This window comes from Pteropus medius, unplaced genomic scaffold, assembly GCF_902729225.1.
Source record: "Pteropus medius unplaced genomic scaffold, Ma_sr-lr_union100, whole genome shotgun sequence".
NCBI classification, from domain to species: domain Eukaryota; kingdom Metazoa; phylum Chordata; class Mammalia; order Chiroptera; family Pteropodidae; genus Pteropus; species Pteropus medius.
This window is the reverse complement of record NW_024354503.1, coordinates 3,479,261-3,496,772: the sequence shown is the minus strand read 5'-3', so window position 1 is coordinate 3,496,772 and position 17,512 is coordinate 3,479,261. Positions and strand designations below refer to the sequence as shown.

The 17,512-nt window shown below is 49.8% G+C and overlaps 1 protein-coding gene across 1 annotated transcript in view; it reads right to left on the bottom strand.

The window, feature by feature from the left end:
* The window catches only part of GRHL3 (grainyhead like transcription factor 3), a 33,324-nt gene extending 16,117 nt beyond the window's left edge, over positions 1-17,207 (bottom strand). The window contains exons 1-6 of the mRNA XM_039854824.1: positions 16,949-17,207; positions 5,154-5,340; positions 2,543-2,604; positions 1,130-1,475; positions 819-892; positions 184-341 (exon numbers count right to left, since the gene is read on the bottom strand). Of these exons, the coding sequence (XP_039710758.1) occupies positions 184-341; positions 819-892; positions 1,130-1,475; positions 2,543-2,604; positions 5,154-5,340; positions 16,949-16,965 (844 nt within the window). The 5' untranslated portion in view covers positions 16,966-17,207. The remainder of the gene's footprint in view (positions 1-183; positions 342-818; positions 893-1,129; positions 1,476-2,542; positions 2,605-5,153; positions 5,341-16,948) is intronic.
* Positions 17,208-17,512: the final 305 nt, after the last annotated feature.

Sequence of the window (17,512 nt, the reverse complement as noted above, 5' to 3'; positions counted from 1 at the left end):
CCCCCGCTATCTGGGTCCTTTCCTTAGGCCTGGGTCCAGCAGCCCCTACCTTTTTTTTGCCTCAGTTTCCCCCACTCCATGGCTATGGGCAGTTATCCATCAGAAGCCTCTCCCTGGGTCCCTGGCAGGCAGGGCTGGCCCAACCATCCTACCCTCTTCCCAAGCCACTCCAGGGCCCCCCACGCACCTTGACTTTGTTGGAGGACAAGGCAAGGCCTTTGCCGCCTGCTGGGGTCCGCAGGGTGACGGGGTAGAACTGGCCCTTGTTGAGGTAGGCCATGGGCGACTCGCCCGACTTGATGTGAATGGCTTTGGGGGAGCCCAGGGTGTACTCGAAGTCGCTGCAGGGAGGAGGGAGAGAACAGTGAGGCTGGACACCCAGGGGAAAGTATCCCAGAAGGCAGTGGGACAGGAGGCCTGAGGCTCCCCTGTGGACGCGCGGTGCGACCTCGGAAATCCACTCTGCTCCCCGGGCCCTCAGCTTCCACACTCTCGGAGTTCTATTTAATGGCTTTGTTGAGCTACAATCCTGCTGTATTATAAATAATGGAAATCAGAGAGACCTCTGAGGGATGACAACGCCACAGCGGGAGACTAGGGGCAACAGGACCTTGGACTTCTAACAGGGGGCTGAGATCTGAGCTCCCCAACACAGACCAGAAAAGGGATGTGAAAATCCTTCTCTTCATGTCTTTCCTTTTCTATATCTTCATTTTCCTCTTTTCTTGGTTGCGCCTGCTCTGGGGACAGTATGAGGCTCTGTCTGCAGCCCCCTGCCCACTGCCCAGGTAGCCAAGGGTTCGCAGGGGCTGAGTTACCTCTTGGGGCTGGGATAGTCCTCTGGACATGGAGGTTCCGGGGATGTTTTCAGGATATCTGGGAAGAGCAGTGACTGTAGAGAAACACAATACAAAGGATGAATGACCATGCGCAGGCTGCTGGGGCCTCAGCCTAGGGTTGCTGCAGACAACTGTGCAGGTTGAACCTGGGCAACAGTACACGGCATCCCTGCCTCAGCTCTAGGATTCTCCTCTACGGACCTCAAAGCTCTGACCAGCTTTGACCCCCAGCTTTGAACGTACATGCGCATATCCAGGGATGCTGTGAGGGGTGTGGGGTGGGCCCTCACCTCCTGTGGGTCGTCTTTGAAGGTGCTGTCTGGCTGCCAACGCTGTGTGGGTGGCACCCCATGAATGCTCTCAAACAAGGAGTTGAGGGAGCCGTTATCATATACGTCGCTGGTGGGCAGCAGGTAGCTGTCCACAGAACCAGCTTCCAGCTTGCTGGGGCCTGCGGAGAGGGGTGCTGTCTTGCCCGGGGAGGGCACGGTCGCCTCCAAGCTCATCAGGTTACTCTTCTTGAGCGCATCTGGGTACTCTGGGGTTCCAGACACGTTCTCCGTCAGGAATTTCATGAGGTGCGTGGGACTTTCAAGGGGGGTGAGGTCCATGTCGTATTCCATGCCATGGTAGTACCTGGGGAGAGAGAGAGGAGGGCAAAGTGAGTGCTCCTCTTCTCTCCGAGGGGAAGGGGCCTCAGCTGGATTGGAGGGTGATCCTCACACTGGCACACTAACCTTTAATCCAATGTCATAATTAGGCCCCCACATGAAGCAAGATACTAGAGCAGGCCGATTTGTCACAGGGATGAGCAGGGAGGAGGGTGTCAAAAATGAAACCAAGCACAGGCTCAGGGTTGCTTTATCCATTACAGTACTTGGTCATTTTAAAAACCGAAAGTTCATTTATTTCTCAGCTGGAGTCAAATGCCCCCACTTTAAAACAACTGCATTGCGTCATCTCTTGGGTGTGTGTGCCCTAGTGTATCTGTGAGTACCGTTAATGTATGTTGAGAAAAAGGCCTGGAAGGGTATACTCCAAACTTTAAGGCAGGCAGAGGAATAAAATTATAGGACTTTTCACGTTTCTATAGAGTCTGAATATTTTACAAAGAGCAGGGATTACTTTTATAATCAGAAAAGCTAACAAGATTTTTAAAAGTTCATTTGGAGAGCAGTCCCCATTCACCACACCCATTGGTCCCAGCAGCGGATGGTCCCTGAGCCAGCCACAAGGGCCGCAAAGCCTGCCTTAGCCGTCTGGATTTTCAGGAAGGCAGAGAGGAGCCCAGGTGTCCCAGCAGAGGCCCTACGCAGCGGCAGAGATGGGAAAGGAGAATGTGGAGGTCGAGGGCAGAGTCCTTCCTGTGGCCGATTAGCCATGAGCATTGCCGGGGCTGCTTTTTACCAGGAAAGGAACTTCACTGCCTGGAGGCAGCACTGGCAGGCAGAGGCCCAGAGAGCCAAGGGAAAGAAGTATGGGAGCCCAGGTCTGCTGACCCAGGAGGCTGCAGGGAGGGGAGTTTTGGGAACAGCTGCCTTCGAAGCTTCTCAACCTCTATGGCTTCAAAGTGTTGTGGGCCCCTAAAAATACTGTGGGCCATAGGCACTGTGCCTTCTGTGCCCAGTGGCTAAGAGACTGGAGCTGGAGGTGGAGGTGGGGAAGGGCAGAGGGGCAGCGATGGTGGCGTGGGCAAGCCTCACCTCTTTCCTTGGTCGTTCCGGCCCCCGGTGCTGGAGGACAGTATCCGCTTCTCCTTGGGGCCCTGAGAGGAGAGGAAAAACGGGTTTACACATGGCTCTTCGGTAAGATCTGGCTGTTAGGGACCTCGACCCCCTCCTGCAGACTTGGCCAGGCAGGGGAGCAAGCTTGGACACTGGGAGAAAATTGCCAGTACTTCAAGTTGGCAGGCGCTCTAGCAATCATTTAGTCTGAGCCCCAGGTTAGCGAGTGGGAGAAGTATCCCAAGATTAGCAGTTAGGAATTACGGAATGTGGAGTCAGGCAGGTTCGGTTTAAGTCCTAGCTTTACCACTTAAAAGCTCTTTGTGACTTTGGATAAATGACTGCCCCTTTCTGAGACTCAGTTACTTTGTATTTCAAATGGGGGAATACAACAGCTACATGGACACTGAATCTGGATTTCTTGGGTTCGATTCCTAGATTTGTCACATACTGGCTGCATGACCTTGGGCAAGTCCCTTAACCTCTTTATAACTCATTGTCCTCATCTGTAAAATGGATAATAATAGTAACACCAACCTCAGGGACTGATGTGAACGCTTAGACTAGCATCTAGCAAGGGGGAGTACTACATAAATGTTACCTTTTGTGATTAGAATTATAATATTGTTGCATCTTAGAGCATCCAGGTCATTTCTCCTTAAGGCTAATAAAGCCAGAACCTGATCTCCAACCCAGTCTAGTGACTCCAGCACCCAATAGGAGAGTAGGAAGTTAGGCATCTGACACAGTAAGAAACAGTAAGTGGTCACCTTCAGGACTACATTGCCTAAAGCCACATTGCCAGTTGGCCGCAGTTCTAGGTCTCCAGCTCCCACCTTGGGGCCCTTTCCACACCGTTAGACCGTGTCCTTACTATCCATAGGGCTGCTCTGAATCCAGAGTGTGCCGGAGTAGGAAGGGGCTGTATCTCATCGGGACACTGTATTTCACTACAGGTGTCACCTTCAGAGCCTAGCCCCACCATTCTGGCCCTGGGAATGGCTTCTTAACCATGAAAGATGGTGCTGGATTTTATTTTATGGCCCAACTTTAAGCTGTAAATCCCAGGCTGGTATTTAAACCCAGACCTAGAATTCAGGCTCCTACCACGTCCCCAAGCTGAGGCAGCCAATTCAAATTTCTTTTCCATCAGCCTGAGCCCAATGCTATCAGGATGCTACTGGTCTGCTGGAGAGGAGGTTAGGTAGGGTAACCAACCGCTCTACTCCAGGATGAGAACTGAAGCCAAAGAGATAATTTGGGGCCTTCTCATATCTGAGACCACTTACTCGCCTTAGTCTCTAAATGTACTCAGTTTGCTTTCTTTCTTGTAGTAGGGTTGACAAAATTCTTCTTGGGCCAGTGAATTTGAGGACTTATTTATAAGGTGGCTTTAAATCTTCAAGTTCAGAGCCATGTATCTCAACATTTAGCTATTCATGTCCCCCATCCTCAAAGCTAGGAAAGTCTCTTGGAGTAACTGTCCAGTCCAGGGATAGCAGGAAAGTTTGCTGTCACGTGACAATTCAGACAAATGGTTAGGGGCCACCTAGAGTACTGGGCTAAAAAAGATTTCTGTGGCCTCATGTAGTCTCAGTGAGAATGCCGGCTATGCAGGCTGTAATCCTCTAGCAACTCTGGAATAGGCACTGATGTGTGTGTGTCGGGGGCGCGGGGGGCACGGTGATGTCATACGTGTTATGTATCTGTGATTTCTGACTGGTTCAAGCCCACTTATCAGATATGGGAAGGCCTAGTTCCTGTTCTCAGTAACTGACAATCTCCCGGAGTCAGTTACGTGGGGGCCGAGGCCCTGGAAACGATTAGAGAATAAGAAAAGATAGCCTGTCAGAAGGTGTTACAATGCATATAATGGCAGCAAGGGTATGAAGGATAGGAAGACAGGAGAGAAAGATGTGATGTGGCAGGATGGCTTCCAAGAGAAGGTGGGTCTTGGGAAGGGTCCTGGAGGAAGGCAATGGGTTCAAGAGCAGAAGGCATGTTCTAGGTGAGGGCGTTCGTAAAGGTGGATGGGGCTGATAGGGCAACCGGAAGGATCTAAAGGCCAGGGGTGGAAGAAGATGTGGGTGTTGCTGAGATGGACTGAGTGTGGCCGAGACATTGATCCATTCATTCAATATGTAATAAGCACTGTGTGGCAGGCAGCATGGGTGCTGGGGATTCAGTAATGATCGTGACATGGTTTCTACCCTCCAGGAGCTCAGTCTCATGGGGGAGATGAAGAAATAAATGCACAAATAGCGAGTTTCTAAAGACAGAGTTGATGATGATGATGGCAGTTACTGAGGGTACCCCGAGGAGCCACAGAATGGGAGACCCAAGAAAGCCTACCTCCATCTCAGTGAATGAATGAGAATGACATTGATGCTGAAGCCCAAAGCTGAGAGTAGGGTTTAGCCAGGGGAAAGGAGAGAGTGCCAGGCAGGAGTAACAGCACGTGCAAAGGCCCAGTGATGAGAATGAACATGGTGGGCTGGAAGTGGTTATGATGGGCTGCTGAGCCATGAGACGCGAAAGCTAAGGCACACATTCGGTCAGAGTGGGTCCTACCCGGAGGTGGCGAACGTACCATGTAGTAATCATAGAGGAAGCTCAGAGCTGCGACGCTGTCATCATCCCCATTGACTCTCATCATGGCCTTCGTGGCAGCTGTCAATGGGTTTTCCAGGTAGGTCTTCCAGGCCTCATCTTCACTCGTGTAGGGGAACTTCTGGAAGTTGACTGAGTCATTCTTGAGTAGCCTCACAGACCTGAAACTGGAAGGCAAGTGAGGAGGGTCAATGTTAGGCTGTCCCAGGGAAAGGTCCATGAATGGCCAGCCCCAGACCAATGCCCAGGAATTCAGAGTAACCAGCCTTGAAAACTTGAAACTGCTTCTTCTACCACCTTGAGCAGCAGCTTGGGAGCAGGAGAATGCACCCACACTCTGGAACTAGATGCTTCGGGTCAATACCGAAAGTAGCCATGGAGAAGCTATAGAACTGGGGCCTCAGTTCCCTCATCCACAACATGAGAAGCACAATTTCAACCTTGCAAGGCTTCAGAGAGAGAGTTCAGTAAAATCCTTCCATAGTAGAGACATATTCAAGGGGAATTACTGGAACAAGGATGGGAAATAACAATGACAAATACGAAGAATAAAATCTCCAGACAACCCAGCAGGAGTTCTTCTGAAGTTCTCCTCAAGACCGTGAAAGACACAGAAAGCTGGAGATCATTTTGAGTCAGGGACAGAGAGATAGAGTCTGTCAAGGGAGAAAGCAGGGTGGGGAACCCCTTAGGCGGAACCTGGTCCTGGGAAACAGCATTTCAGACCAACATGAATCACGGAGCGCCCGCGCAGCTGCTCAGACGCCAGGAACTGGAGTGGAATGCTACAAAGGCAAGCAGGAGTTGGGCACTGTGCTGAGAACCTGGACAAACGCAAGGCAAGTGGCCCAAGTCAAGCCACATGGGCTCGAAGGGAAGAGACCAGGAAAGGCTTTTTGGAGGAGGCATCCGTTTTAGTTGGGGACACTCAGCCTTGAGGATTACATCACTCAGAAATGTGTGGGGGGCGGTGGACAGGGATAGGGGCATAATACAGTATAATGATGATGATAAAAATAATACCTAATCTTTTTGAGCACTAACCATGTTTTATACACCGAGCTAAGCACTTTTCATGGATTGTCTCATTTAATCCTCATAACAACCTTATAAGGCAGATACTACAATTATTCCTATTTCATAGGTGAGGAATCTGAAGCTCAGAGAAGTTAAGGCAGTAGCCCAAGCTCCCGGCCCAGAGGGGATTCTAGCTCCAGCAGGATGACGCTGCGATACAGAATAGTGTTCTCAAGCTTTAAGCTGCAGCAGAATGACCTGGAAGGCTTGTTAAAACACAGATCTCTGGGTGCCACACTTAAGAGTTTCTGATTCACTAGGTTTGGGGTGGCTGAGAATTTGCATTTCTAACAAGTTCCCTGGTGACGCTGATGCTGGTAACTTGGGGACCACACTTTGAGAATCACTTGTCTAGAACATACTCTTATTCGTGAGCACAGGCACAGAGGTGGGCAAGTTCTGGTTGTGTTAATTTTAGAGCAAAGAGTATATGAAGGATGGTGATCAGTGAGAAGATGGGGATGGTCAAGCTGGGAAAAGAGCCCTAGAGATGAAGTGGGCACTTGGTACCCAGAGGCCCTCTTTTCTAGGGGCACCTGACCGACTCACTCAAGTTAGGAACGTGAGAACAATGCCGGCCGCCATTTACTGCATAGGTACGAACGCCCTCCATTCATTACCTCTGCTCCTTACAAGAACACTACCAGGTAAGGATACCTGCTTCATTTTATAGGTGAAGAAACCTGAGACTTGGAGAGGATAAGAAAATGCTCAAGATGACCCAGCTAGTCCACGACACATCCCGGATTTAATCCCAGGCTTGTCTAGTACCAAAGCCGCACACTTCCCACAAGGCCACACCACTTTACTGTGATGCAGGAGGGCAGCGCTCACCACAGCAGGAAAACGCGTTAGCGGTAGAACTTCGGGCGCTGTGGCAGACTGTGCAGTGGGCAAATCGTGTCACAGGAAGTGCCTTCCTGCTGCCCCGCAGCTCAGGCCTACCTTCTCAGACACAGGTGGGGACAGCAGCCGGGACACACCCAGGCGGCCAGGGGCAGCAGCTCTCCCAGGGGCTTCATCCAGGGCATAGTGTCTCCCATCCCACTGGGCCCCAGAGTTCAGGGCACTGGGCTCTGAGAGGCAGGGAGGGAGAGGGAACTGTCACACAGAAAAGAGAAATGACAGAAACCTTCCTGCTCCAGGGGCACGGAGAGGGGAGGGAGGCACACCCCGAGTTTCTGCTGTAATAAATCAAGGGCCTCAAGATGGAGAGATGAGAAGAGGCCCCTCCTAGGTGCCTCCTGGGCCTGAGGTTAGAGGAACTTACGGAGCAAACCCAGGGTGGCTGTCCCCACCCCTCCCAGCCCCAGGCGAAAGGGCACTCCCAAACTAAGGGGGCATGAGAGAAACTGGGAGAAGCCTGGTAGACCCCACCAGCTCGGTCAGCTGGGACTCCCAGTGCTTATCAGTGCTCCTCATTGGCAAAATGAGTCTAATAAAAGCACCCACCATGTAGGATTCTAAGGACTGACTGCATCACTACATGAAAAATGCTTAGAATTGTCCCTGGCACGTAACAAGTGCTTAATACATGTGAACCATCCTTATGCTCCAGGCCTGGCTTGGAGCTAGACATCGAGGGGTTACAAAGTAGTACAAGACATGGTCACCTTGCAAGTCAGTGGCAGGTCTGTGCCTAGAGCCCCATTTTGCTGACTCTGGTGGAATGACCATTATCAGCTTTGACAAGCTATCAGTTATCTTACTCTATTTAAAAATTAAATTTCAAGAGACATTGAAAAAGTCACATCAAAAATAAAAGAACAGACAGTTTGTTGTTCACCTGGAACACTTTTCCGGGCTTCAAGGGTCCCCAGTTCACTCTGTTGGGATCCCAAAGTCTGATTCCTTGCTACACAGCAGCTGCCATGTCTTAAGCATTTACCGTAAGCAGCTAGTATGCCAACTGTTTTTCTGTGTCATCTCGTCTACTCTGCACAATAGCCCTGAAATATTAGTATTAGGAAAACAGAGACCCAAATAGGTAATATTACCAAACAGGTAATAGGCCATTCAGCTGGTAAGTGGTAGAAGCTAACTTGAATCTGGCCCTGCTGGACTTCAAGATGCAGCCCTCAGCCCCACACTAATCTCCTCTCTAGATGTCTTTCCTAATCTGGAAATTCCTGTGCTCTGGAATACATCGAACCAACCCTCTGCTGCAAGACAAAAGGGGGTTTCCCACCCACACAAGGCAGGAGCGACTGAATGAGAAGCCAAGGTGACTGGAAGAGTTTCTGGCCAGGAACCGGGAGCTGTAGTGTCCTGGTCCCAATGCCTGCTCACGCTGCCAGCCAACTTTATATTCCAAGACTAAGCATTGGCTTTTAGAAAATCTTGACTATGGTGAAAGTTACCATTGACTTAGGTGCCAAATCCTGAAATCCAAGAACTTTTGACTCTCCGTTCTCTTAAAGTTTGGAGTTGAGGGTGACGGCCCAGTGGGTAGGAGATATGAAAAGGGTTCCAGGAAGGAGTGAGCCCTTCACTCATGAGTGACACAGCCAGGACAAAGAGGGGGAACCGGGTGACTCCCATCCTGTGTGGGCATCTTCGCCGCGGCCTCCACAAACTCTCTGTTGGTGTCCCTGTCCAAGGCGGACATGCTCAGCCATCAGAAGGTAAAGGGGAAAGGGGTGGAGGAGACGGGAGAACACCTGGCCCTGGGCGACCTTCTCGACATCAGCTCTCCACCAGGGCACAGCACAGAAGAACCTATGGCGCCATGACAGGAAGTAGCACCAGAGCCATAGCCTGACAGACCCAAGTAACTGTGTGTTCTTGCCTAAGGCACTTAGCTCCTTGGAGCCTATTTTTTCATCTGTTAAATGAGTCTATTGAGTCTCTTCTGTGTGCCAGTCGGGCACTGGGGAATCAGCCAAGAACAAGACAGATAAAGCTCTGCTCCCACGGAACTTACAGTCTAATTGGGGAAGACAGACCATAACAAGTAGGTAAATAAGTTAATTTTAGTCAGTGATAAGTGCTGTGAAGAAGATTAGAACACAGTCATGTGATGGAGTCACCAGGACTGGCTACTTTAGAGCAGGGCTTAATTTCATAGGTTGTTAGGAGAATTATGTACATTAATGTAGGAAATGTGCTTAGCCTAGAGCCTGCCAGAGAATAATTGCTCAGTAAATAATAGCCATCGTCACCACCATCATCATCATCATGACCATCATCATCTCAGAACCCTCAAATGAGAGTAAAGGGGAGACTCAGCCTGAGGATCTTAAATTAACATCCTCCCCAAGTCTCCTGTCTGTGACCAGGTTCTGTGTGAAAAACAAAAGAGACATGTAATAACCCCTTGCCTTGACTTTCACATTCATTATCTTGTGGAGCCTCCCAACATACACGATGTGTTATTATCTCTACTTTACAGACCAGGAAATAAACAACAGAGACGTTAGGTGACTTAGGTGTTCCAGGAGACTGACCAATGAATTACGAAGCCAGGCCTCCTGGGATCTGGCCTGGTAACAAACTCTGTGACTAGTCACTTTCCCATAAAATCACGAGTTTCCAAGAAGGGATGTAGAAGAGAGGAAAAACATCAATAAATCTGGGTAGCATCCATCCCTCATTTTAACAAATATTTATCAAGCTCCTACTACGTGCCTGGCCTCATCCTAAGTGAACAAGACAATAAAGTCATTTCTGCTGTCAAATAGTGTGGCATTTTAGCAGCAGCAAGACAGATGTGACCATGAAAACAAACCAACAGCTCATATCTGATAGGAAAAGAAAGCTGTGAAGGAAAAGAAGTAAGAAGACTTCTGACTCTCTGAACTCTGAGGAGTGACTGGACGTTGGTTGAGAAATAGGCAAGAGCGGAAAAGGGAACATAAAGGTGGGTGGCAGGGACCTTGGACCTTCCAGATGAGAGGGAAGGCAAGATCAAAGGCATAAGCCTGGGACAGCTCTTAGAGCTTGTCCGCCTACTGTGTGCCAGAGGTGAGCCAGGTGCTTTACATATGTTGTCTTGTTTCACGGAAGGCCAGCCCACTCAGGAGGAAATCAAGTCCAAGATTTGTTAATCCCTCACATTTGCATAGTGTGTTTAATTTTTCAACATGCTTCTCATACATTTGTCATCACCTCTGATCCTGCAACGCCCCTGTAAGTTAGGGAGGGAAGGGATGACTATCCCCATTTGATTGCAGGAAAAACTGAGCCCCAGAGAGGGCCACTGCCTTGCTTAAGGCCGCCCAGCTGGTATCTTATAGCATCAAGCCTGGAACAGAGGTCTCTAGCTTCCAGCATCAAGAACCTTCACAAGGCTGCTTCCTCAGAGCCTCCCTGGTCTGGCTTCTTCTCTGGGAGAGAGTTGGCTACAAGATTAAAGAGACAGGAGCTCGGGCATCTACGTGATAGGTCTCACTTCCCGAGGCCTCTTGTCCCTACCCTGTGATCGAGGTGTGCAAACTGCCCAGGCAGAGACTCTAGTGTGGGTAAGGCCTTTCCCCAGCAGTTCATTCTGGGCTCACAGCACGGGAGGGCGTGGTACCAGTTGCTCCATGCCCAGTCGGACTCTTAGCCTCCTGACTCCAACACGCATCATTCTAGGCATCGGTATGGGAGGAAGCCCAGAGTGATAAAGTGGAGTTTCATCCCAATAGGTCCCTTTGGACTCTAAATGCCCACTGCCTTCTGGCTGAGACTCAGCCCTTAGTTGAAGGCTTTTGGTTTCTTTCCTTTTGTTAGAATCCTAGCTATTTAGGGGCAAAGAGACCTTAGAAATCTCTCAGACAAGTGTGACTTGCCTAAGGACAGGCAGCATATAACAGGATTGGGACTCACTGCCTCTTAGCTTCCTATCTAGTACTTAGTTCAAGCACAGCCCTATCTCAAAGGCATCTCAATGATTCAGAGACAGAAAAATCAGGACTCTTAATTTTGCAAATGGGGGAAGAGAACTCACCATTAAGGGGGTGGTCTCAAGCCCCAGCAAAGGAGGTGTCTGTCACAGGGCGGATCCATCAAGCTGGGTCCCACTGTTCTCCAGCCTGAGGAGGTTAGAGTTCCAGGGGCCGCCTCAGCTGGGTGTCGACACCTGGATACACCCAATGACTTGCCAAACCCTGTCGTGAGCCACCCAGCCTCATTAGTAGTGATCAATCACGCTCACCAGTTACCCAGAGGGAGGTCCTGCCACAATGCTCACGGAGGATTCATTTTTCAGTCAACCCCATGCAGGGTGTTCCCTGGGTATGACAGGAGTGCTCAAGGGTTCTCGTGCTTACCAGTGGCCTATCTGGTTTCTGGATGCACAGGTTGTGAAATGTGCCTTGTCACATGCTGGGGGCTCGTTTGGGGGCTTCAGTGGGGAAACGCAGGAGCAGAGGGGATGGCTATGCAGTGACTCCAGTTTGAATGCGGGTGGCATGAACTCACGGTTATGGGGTGGGCCCAAGAGCTACACAGCTCTGCTACTTTAGCTGTGTGACTTTGTGCAACTTGACCTCTTTTTGCCTCAGTTTTTTTTTTTCTACCTGTAAAATGGGGTAAGTTGGGAGTACTAACCTCACCGAATTCTTATGACAACTACTATTCGTTGAGGGCTTACAAGTGCCAGGTGCTGGCTCAACGATTTCTAGTCATTGTTTTATTTAATCTTCACAACAACTCTATGAGGTATTACTGCTGGAAAATGCAATGAGATAATGCAGTAAGGTAATCAGCATAGTGCCAGCACATAATAACGTGAACTATTATTATTATTACTAATACTCATTTTATGGGGTTAGCCCCCAGGAAATTGCACGAAAACTCACAGCCTCACTTTCTCCCACCTGTAAATGGGACATCTCTTCCTAGGCAGGAGACCCGATGCTTGGAGATTCCCAGATAAGAGGGGCAAGCACTGCCAGCTTCGTCATCATTGGGATCCAGGTGGCCAAGTTGAGGGCAGTCAGGCTCCAGCCGATGCTTTTAGTTGCATGTAAATTAATTATGTGCTATTTTCTAATTATAGCAGAAACTCACTTTCCCTTGAAACTCATTTTTTCTATGGCAATTTTTCTTTCATGCTCTATTCTTGGTTTCCTGTCAAATTATTTATTTCTCTATTGTTCAATTAAGTAGTGAAAGAAGCTGAAACCCACCTCTAAACCCAGCACGCCATATCCATATCCTTTCATTCATTCGCTCACTGATTCACTCCGCAAACATTCACTGAGGGTTACTCTATAACAGGTGCTGTGCTGCGTACTAGGACACAAAGGTAAATACCACAGTTTCTGCCCTCGAAAGTCCTCAATTCCTGCTGACCTCCTAGGAAGGCCCAGTGAAATCACGCCAAATATTGGTGAGATAACTTCCCTTCAGAAACTTCACTAGATCAGTTGCTCTGACATTTTTAGGAAGCTGAAGGAATAGAGAGAGCGAGTCGTCCAGTCAAGATGATTTGCTCCATTTTACAAATGAGAAAGCTGAATCTCAGAGAGCGGAGGGAAGAGAAGGAAGAGAAAGGAATGAGTTTTTAACAGTGTCAGGCCCTGTGCCTTTTCATCCTCATACAAGCCCATGGGAGGTGGGAGTTATTATCGCTATTTTACACATGCAGAAACTAACATTTTGAGAGGTTCAGGAGCTCATCCAAAAGTCACCCAGTCTGTAAGTGGCAGAGCTAGGCTCAAATACAGTAGCAAAGCTCTCAGCCTGCTGACTCAGCAGCTACGCTGCAGGTCAGAGGGAGATCTGGGAAACTCTTGCCTTCCAATCCTCTCTGCTGGAACTTCTAGGCCAATGGTTCTTAAACTTGAACATGCATCAGAATCACCTGGAGGGCCTGTTAAAACACATATTGCTGAGCCCTACCCCCAGAGTTTCTGATTCAGTTGGTGTAGGGTGGGGCCGGGAATTTGCATTTCTAATAAGTTCCCAGGTGATGATGATGATGATGATGATGATGATGATGATGATGATGATGGTCCAGGGACCACACTTTGAGAATAGTTTTAAGGTGAACCAATAATTCTCTTTTTAAAATTACTCCCTCTCCTCTCTCTCCTCATTTAAAAAGTAAAACATTGTAAAACACAATGTATAAAACATTGTAAAACACAATGTATAAAATGTGGAGCATACAGAAAAATTGGGAGTAGAGACTAGAATTCACCCGCATTCCTCCATTCAGAGATAACCATCTTAGCAGTCTGGCACATGTCCTCTTTTTTCGATTCCTGTGCAGATAGGAAGCAGGGTGGCATATTGGTGTGGAGCATCCTTTCGGCCCCTCGGTGAAGATCTCATTAAGATCTCAGCTCTTCTGTGAGAGCCTGGGCAAGCCTGAGGCATGCCTAGGTCCCCTGCTCTGCACAATTGCATTTACACTCCTCATCCCTCATTGGATTATTGGGAGGATTAAGGGAGATTGTGTATTTATCAAGCACTGGACGACTGTTGTCTGCTGTGGAGTCAGCGCTCAGTAAATGCTTGACTGTTATTTTTAACCAAGGGAGAGCTTCGAGTATGCTAATTGTGCTTCAGCCCCGCACCCCTTCCTACCTGCCTCTTTTCTCTGTCTGGACCCTGAAGACCCTCTGGGCCCTCCCCGTGGGAGGGCAGCCAGTGGAGTGGCAGACGCTTAGGAGTGTCCTGCGCCCCGCGGGTCGCCACCGCCGTTAGGGTTGTCTCAGCCTCTGCCCAGTCCGCCTGTTTTACAGCAGGGCTTAATGAGGGCTTTTAACTTTTCATTCACCACCAGCTAACTCCGACTTTTAATAACACACCTTGTGCACGACAAAAATTTGCTCCTGGCAATCATGGTTTCGACCACAAAACCACAGCGGGGAGGCGTTCCTGGTTAACTCTTTCAGTGCTCCAGGCAGTCTGGAGCCGGGCACTCCTGGAAATCAGATGGAGTCGTGGCCGGAGGCCCGCAGTCGCCGTCCCTCGCCCACCCTCAGTCGCGTCTCGCTCCAAGACTTTGGAGAAGATTCCAGACAATGGATGGGGGCCCAGACTGAGAACCAAGTGAGGCTGTAGAGGGGAATCCTGGTGGGCCTCACTCTCTTCCCTCTCTTTCTCCTCCATTCGATAGACCTACTATGTGCTGATCACTTCAATCTCAGTAGCCCTCATTTCCTTGAGCGGCGGGATGAAATGGTGCAGGTGCACTCCGCAGAACTCTGAAGGGACTGGGAGGGCCCCAAGGCAGCCTGGCTGAGACCCCGGCTAAGGCTACCAGGGCTGTCGCCCCTCCAGGAGCCCCGACAGGCAGGGTATTCCTGTGAAAGGAAGGTGCCCCCGCCGCCCCAGGGTCCCTTACTACCTGCTCTATCCCCCAGGCTGCTGAAGGCCACCGGCTGGCAGCCGAGGTTTGCGGAGGCCTGGATGCTGGTGGATGCTTCCCAGCAGTCTCAGCCCAACCACATGAAAGGCCCCTGTCTCCACCCGCCAGCTGCCTGGAGCTGGGTTCTAACAATGCTGGCTTGGCCTCCGCTCTCCTCAGGACCTGGCCTTCAGAGTATGCCTTCCAACCAGAGGCCTAGTCATCAGGATCACATTTACGGAGCTCCTACTGTGGATCGAGTGGTCCACATATGGGCACTCACTATTTCCCTACCAGGTATAGTATTTATAGTCCCTATTGGACAGGGGAGGAAGCCGAGAGTCAGGGAGGAGAAACAAATGCACCAAGATCCTGCAGTTGGTAAGCGGCAGAATATACAATCATATGCAAGTCCTGCTTTCTATGGAGGCTCAAGATGAACCCTAGACCAGACCTCTTCACTTGGCACTTTTTAGGGGAACGAGGCAGCAAGAATGTGGCTGCAGCAGAAGTAGCAGCTCAAAATTTGCAAGCCAAGCACTTGATGCCCTGACCCCTCCTCCCCGCCCCCCCCCATCAGTAAGAGCAGCTGAGCCCCCAGGCACTAAGGCTCTGTCATTGTAATCTCAATGATGGCTTCAGAGTTGGCCTGCAATTACTCGGCAGGCACCGGTCCCCTCACCCCACCTCAAAGGGAGAAGCCTCAACTGTCAGCAGACCTGACTTCAAACCCAAATCTTTAAGGAGAAAAGCAGGAAACTTTTCTGTTCAAGTAACCCAGCTTTAAGACACTTACTCCCTAAGGGGCACCGATGACCAGATTCTGTCTGCAGCATCTGCAGTTTGAAGCAGCAGATCTAAGTGGGATGGATACGCAAGTTTTTTTTTTTATGTGGAAAAACAGAAAGCAGGAGGTTCAGAAACGCTCGTTGATTGATTATTTGTATATGAAGTACCATGAGTATTATTAGCTCGTTCCTTACCAGGTTTTAAACCAATCGCTTTTCTAAAGTTGTTGGATTCCCCCACCAACTCCATGAGGTGGGTACCACTATGGCCACAGTTTACAGGAGAGAAAGCAGACTCAGGTGAAGTGACTTGCCCAAGGTCACACAGCTAAGCAGTGGCAGAGCTGGGATTCGAACCCAGGTATTGGTTCCAGTGCCCCTGATCTTATTCCAGTTATCAACACATTGCCAACCCCGGGGAATTCATTCAAGAGAAACCTGATGCCTAGTAGTTGTACTATGTACATAGTTAGCTAACCCAGGAGAACCCAAGAACTAGCCGATAACACGGAACCCTGTCTGCAGGCAGGACCCACCAACTACTCTGCTCTCAGGTCTTAGGGTTTTTAAAACAACCTCTTGAGGAGTCACTAGAAAAAAAGATTGGTCAGAACTTGTCTCTGCCCACTCACCTCTGAGGGTGGCAAAAAGAGGAGTCTGTTTTAGAAGCCTGGCTTCTGCCAACTTTCTGAAGCCAGGCTAAAGCAGCCCAGAATCTCAGCCTCATTTTGCCTTCTCTGAGGTCCAGACCCCAAGTGGGTGGTGATGGTGAAGGTCAGCATCAGCCAGTGGGGATTCTGAACTCCAGATGTGGGCAGGAAGGCACCTGAATCCTGCGAGGCAATACAGATGACCTCACTGAAAACCACATCTCAGCCTCCTCAGCCTCAGAACTACCTCCGAATAAAATCAACCACATTTTACTGACTGCATCTTCAGACCTTGGCTCTGTGCTAAGCATTTTACAGCCTTTATCACACCTAACTTTCTCAAGAATCCTACAAAGCATTCTTGTACCCATTTTCCAGATGAGCAAAATGAAGGTCAGATAAGTTGAATGACTTGTCCAAGATCACACAGCCCATGAGAAACGAGTCTGGATTTGGACCTAGGTCAAGCAGACTACAGAGGGACATATGCTTAGCCAGCACACCGTAACCTTCCCATTTGGGACTGTTCCAACCCAACAAGTCCCTTTAGAGAAATCCAACTCTCTGCCTAAGACAGCTCTTAGAACCACCTCGGAGAAGTTCCTTTTGGCAAGAAGGTAGAAAGCCTCGATGGAATCGGGGCTGTCTCTGATTTCTAAGGCCCCTTCAGAGTATCGGAAAGTGTTGCCGAAAGCCTTCATGGTTTCAGCCCTGTGTTTCCCTACCTGGCTCGAAACTGCTCAGCCGAGAGAGAAAGGAAAAAAAAAAAAACACCTATTTTCCCAGGGAAACACTCAGCTCTCGCTTGAGACGGTGCTTGCCTCTACACGCCAAAGTGAGATCGTCAGCCCATTCATTTACCCTTACAAATTGCTCTGTGAATCCTGGCGCCGGCCTCCCTGCTCTTCCCCCTTCAGGAAACCCCATCCAGCCTCCACGCTCAGAGAACGCCAGGCATCCACCGATGTTTACTCACTCAAGTTCATTCGACATCTTCCTGCTCCCAGGCTCCCAGGCTCCAACGACAGGCACGGGCACTGAGGCTCTGCTGACGGCTCTTGTCTCTAATTCTTGCCTGACACAGACATTCCCTGCCCAGGGAAGTGTTTGATTTATGTTGAAGTTTGAGTGTCGGGATTTTGCTGACAGGTAGGTTCCCGGCAGCACTGGTGCTGATTGGCTACAGGTACAGGTGCCGGCGACAGCAGGTATACCTCAACAGGTGCAGCTGTTAACTCTTGGCCTGCCGCGTTGGGGGCGGAGCCAGGGGGCCGGCTGGGTGGGACTGGCCAATTCCTTCCTTGGTGAGAGTGGGGGTGGAGATGAGGGAGGAGAAAGGGAGAAAAAAATGTTGGAAAGAAGATAGAGGAAAAGTACAGGGACAAACAGATACTTGGCTAAAGGAAATCTCAGTTCCTGTTTCTAGCTAGTATTCTGGATACCCAGGACCTCCCCACTCGCACCGCACCACCCCGCCCCTGCACCCTGTTCTTTTGCCCCTTCCTCTACCCAGCATCATACTTCATAGCCACTGGGGAGA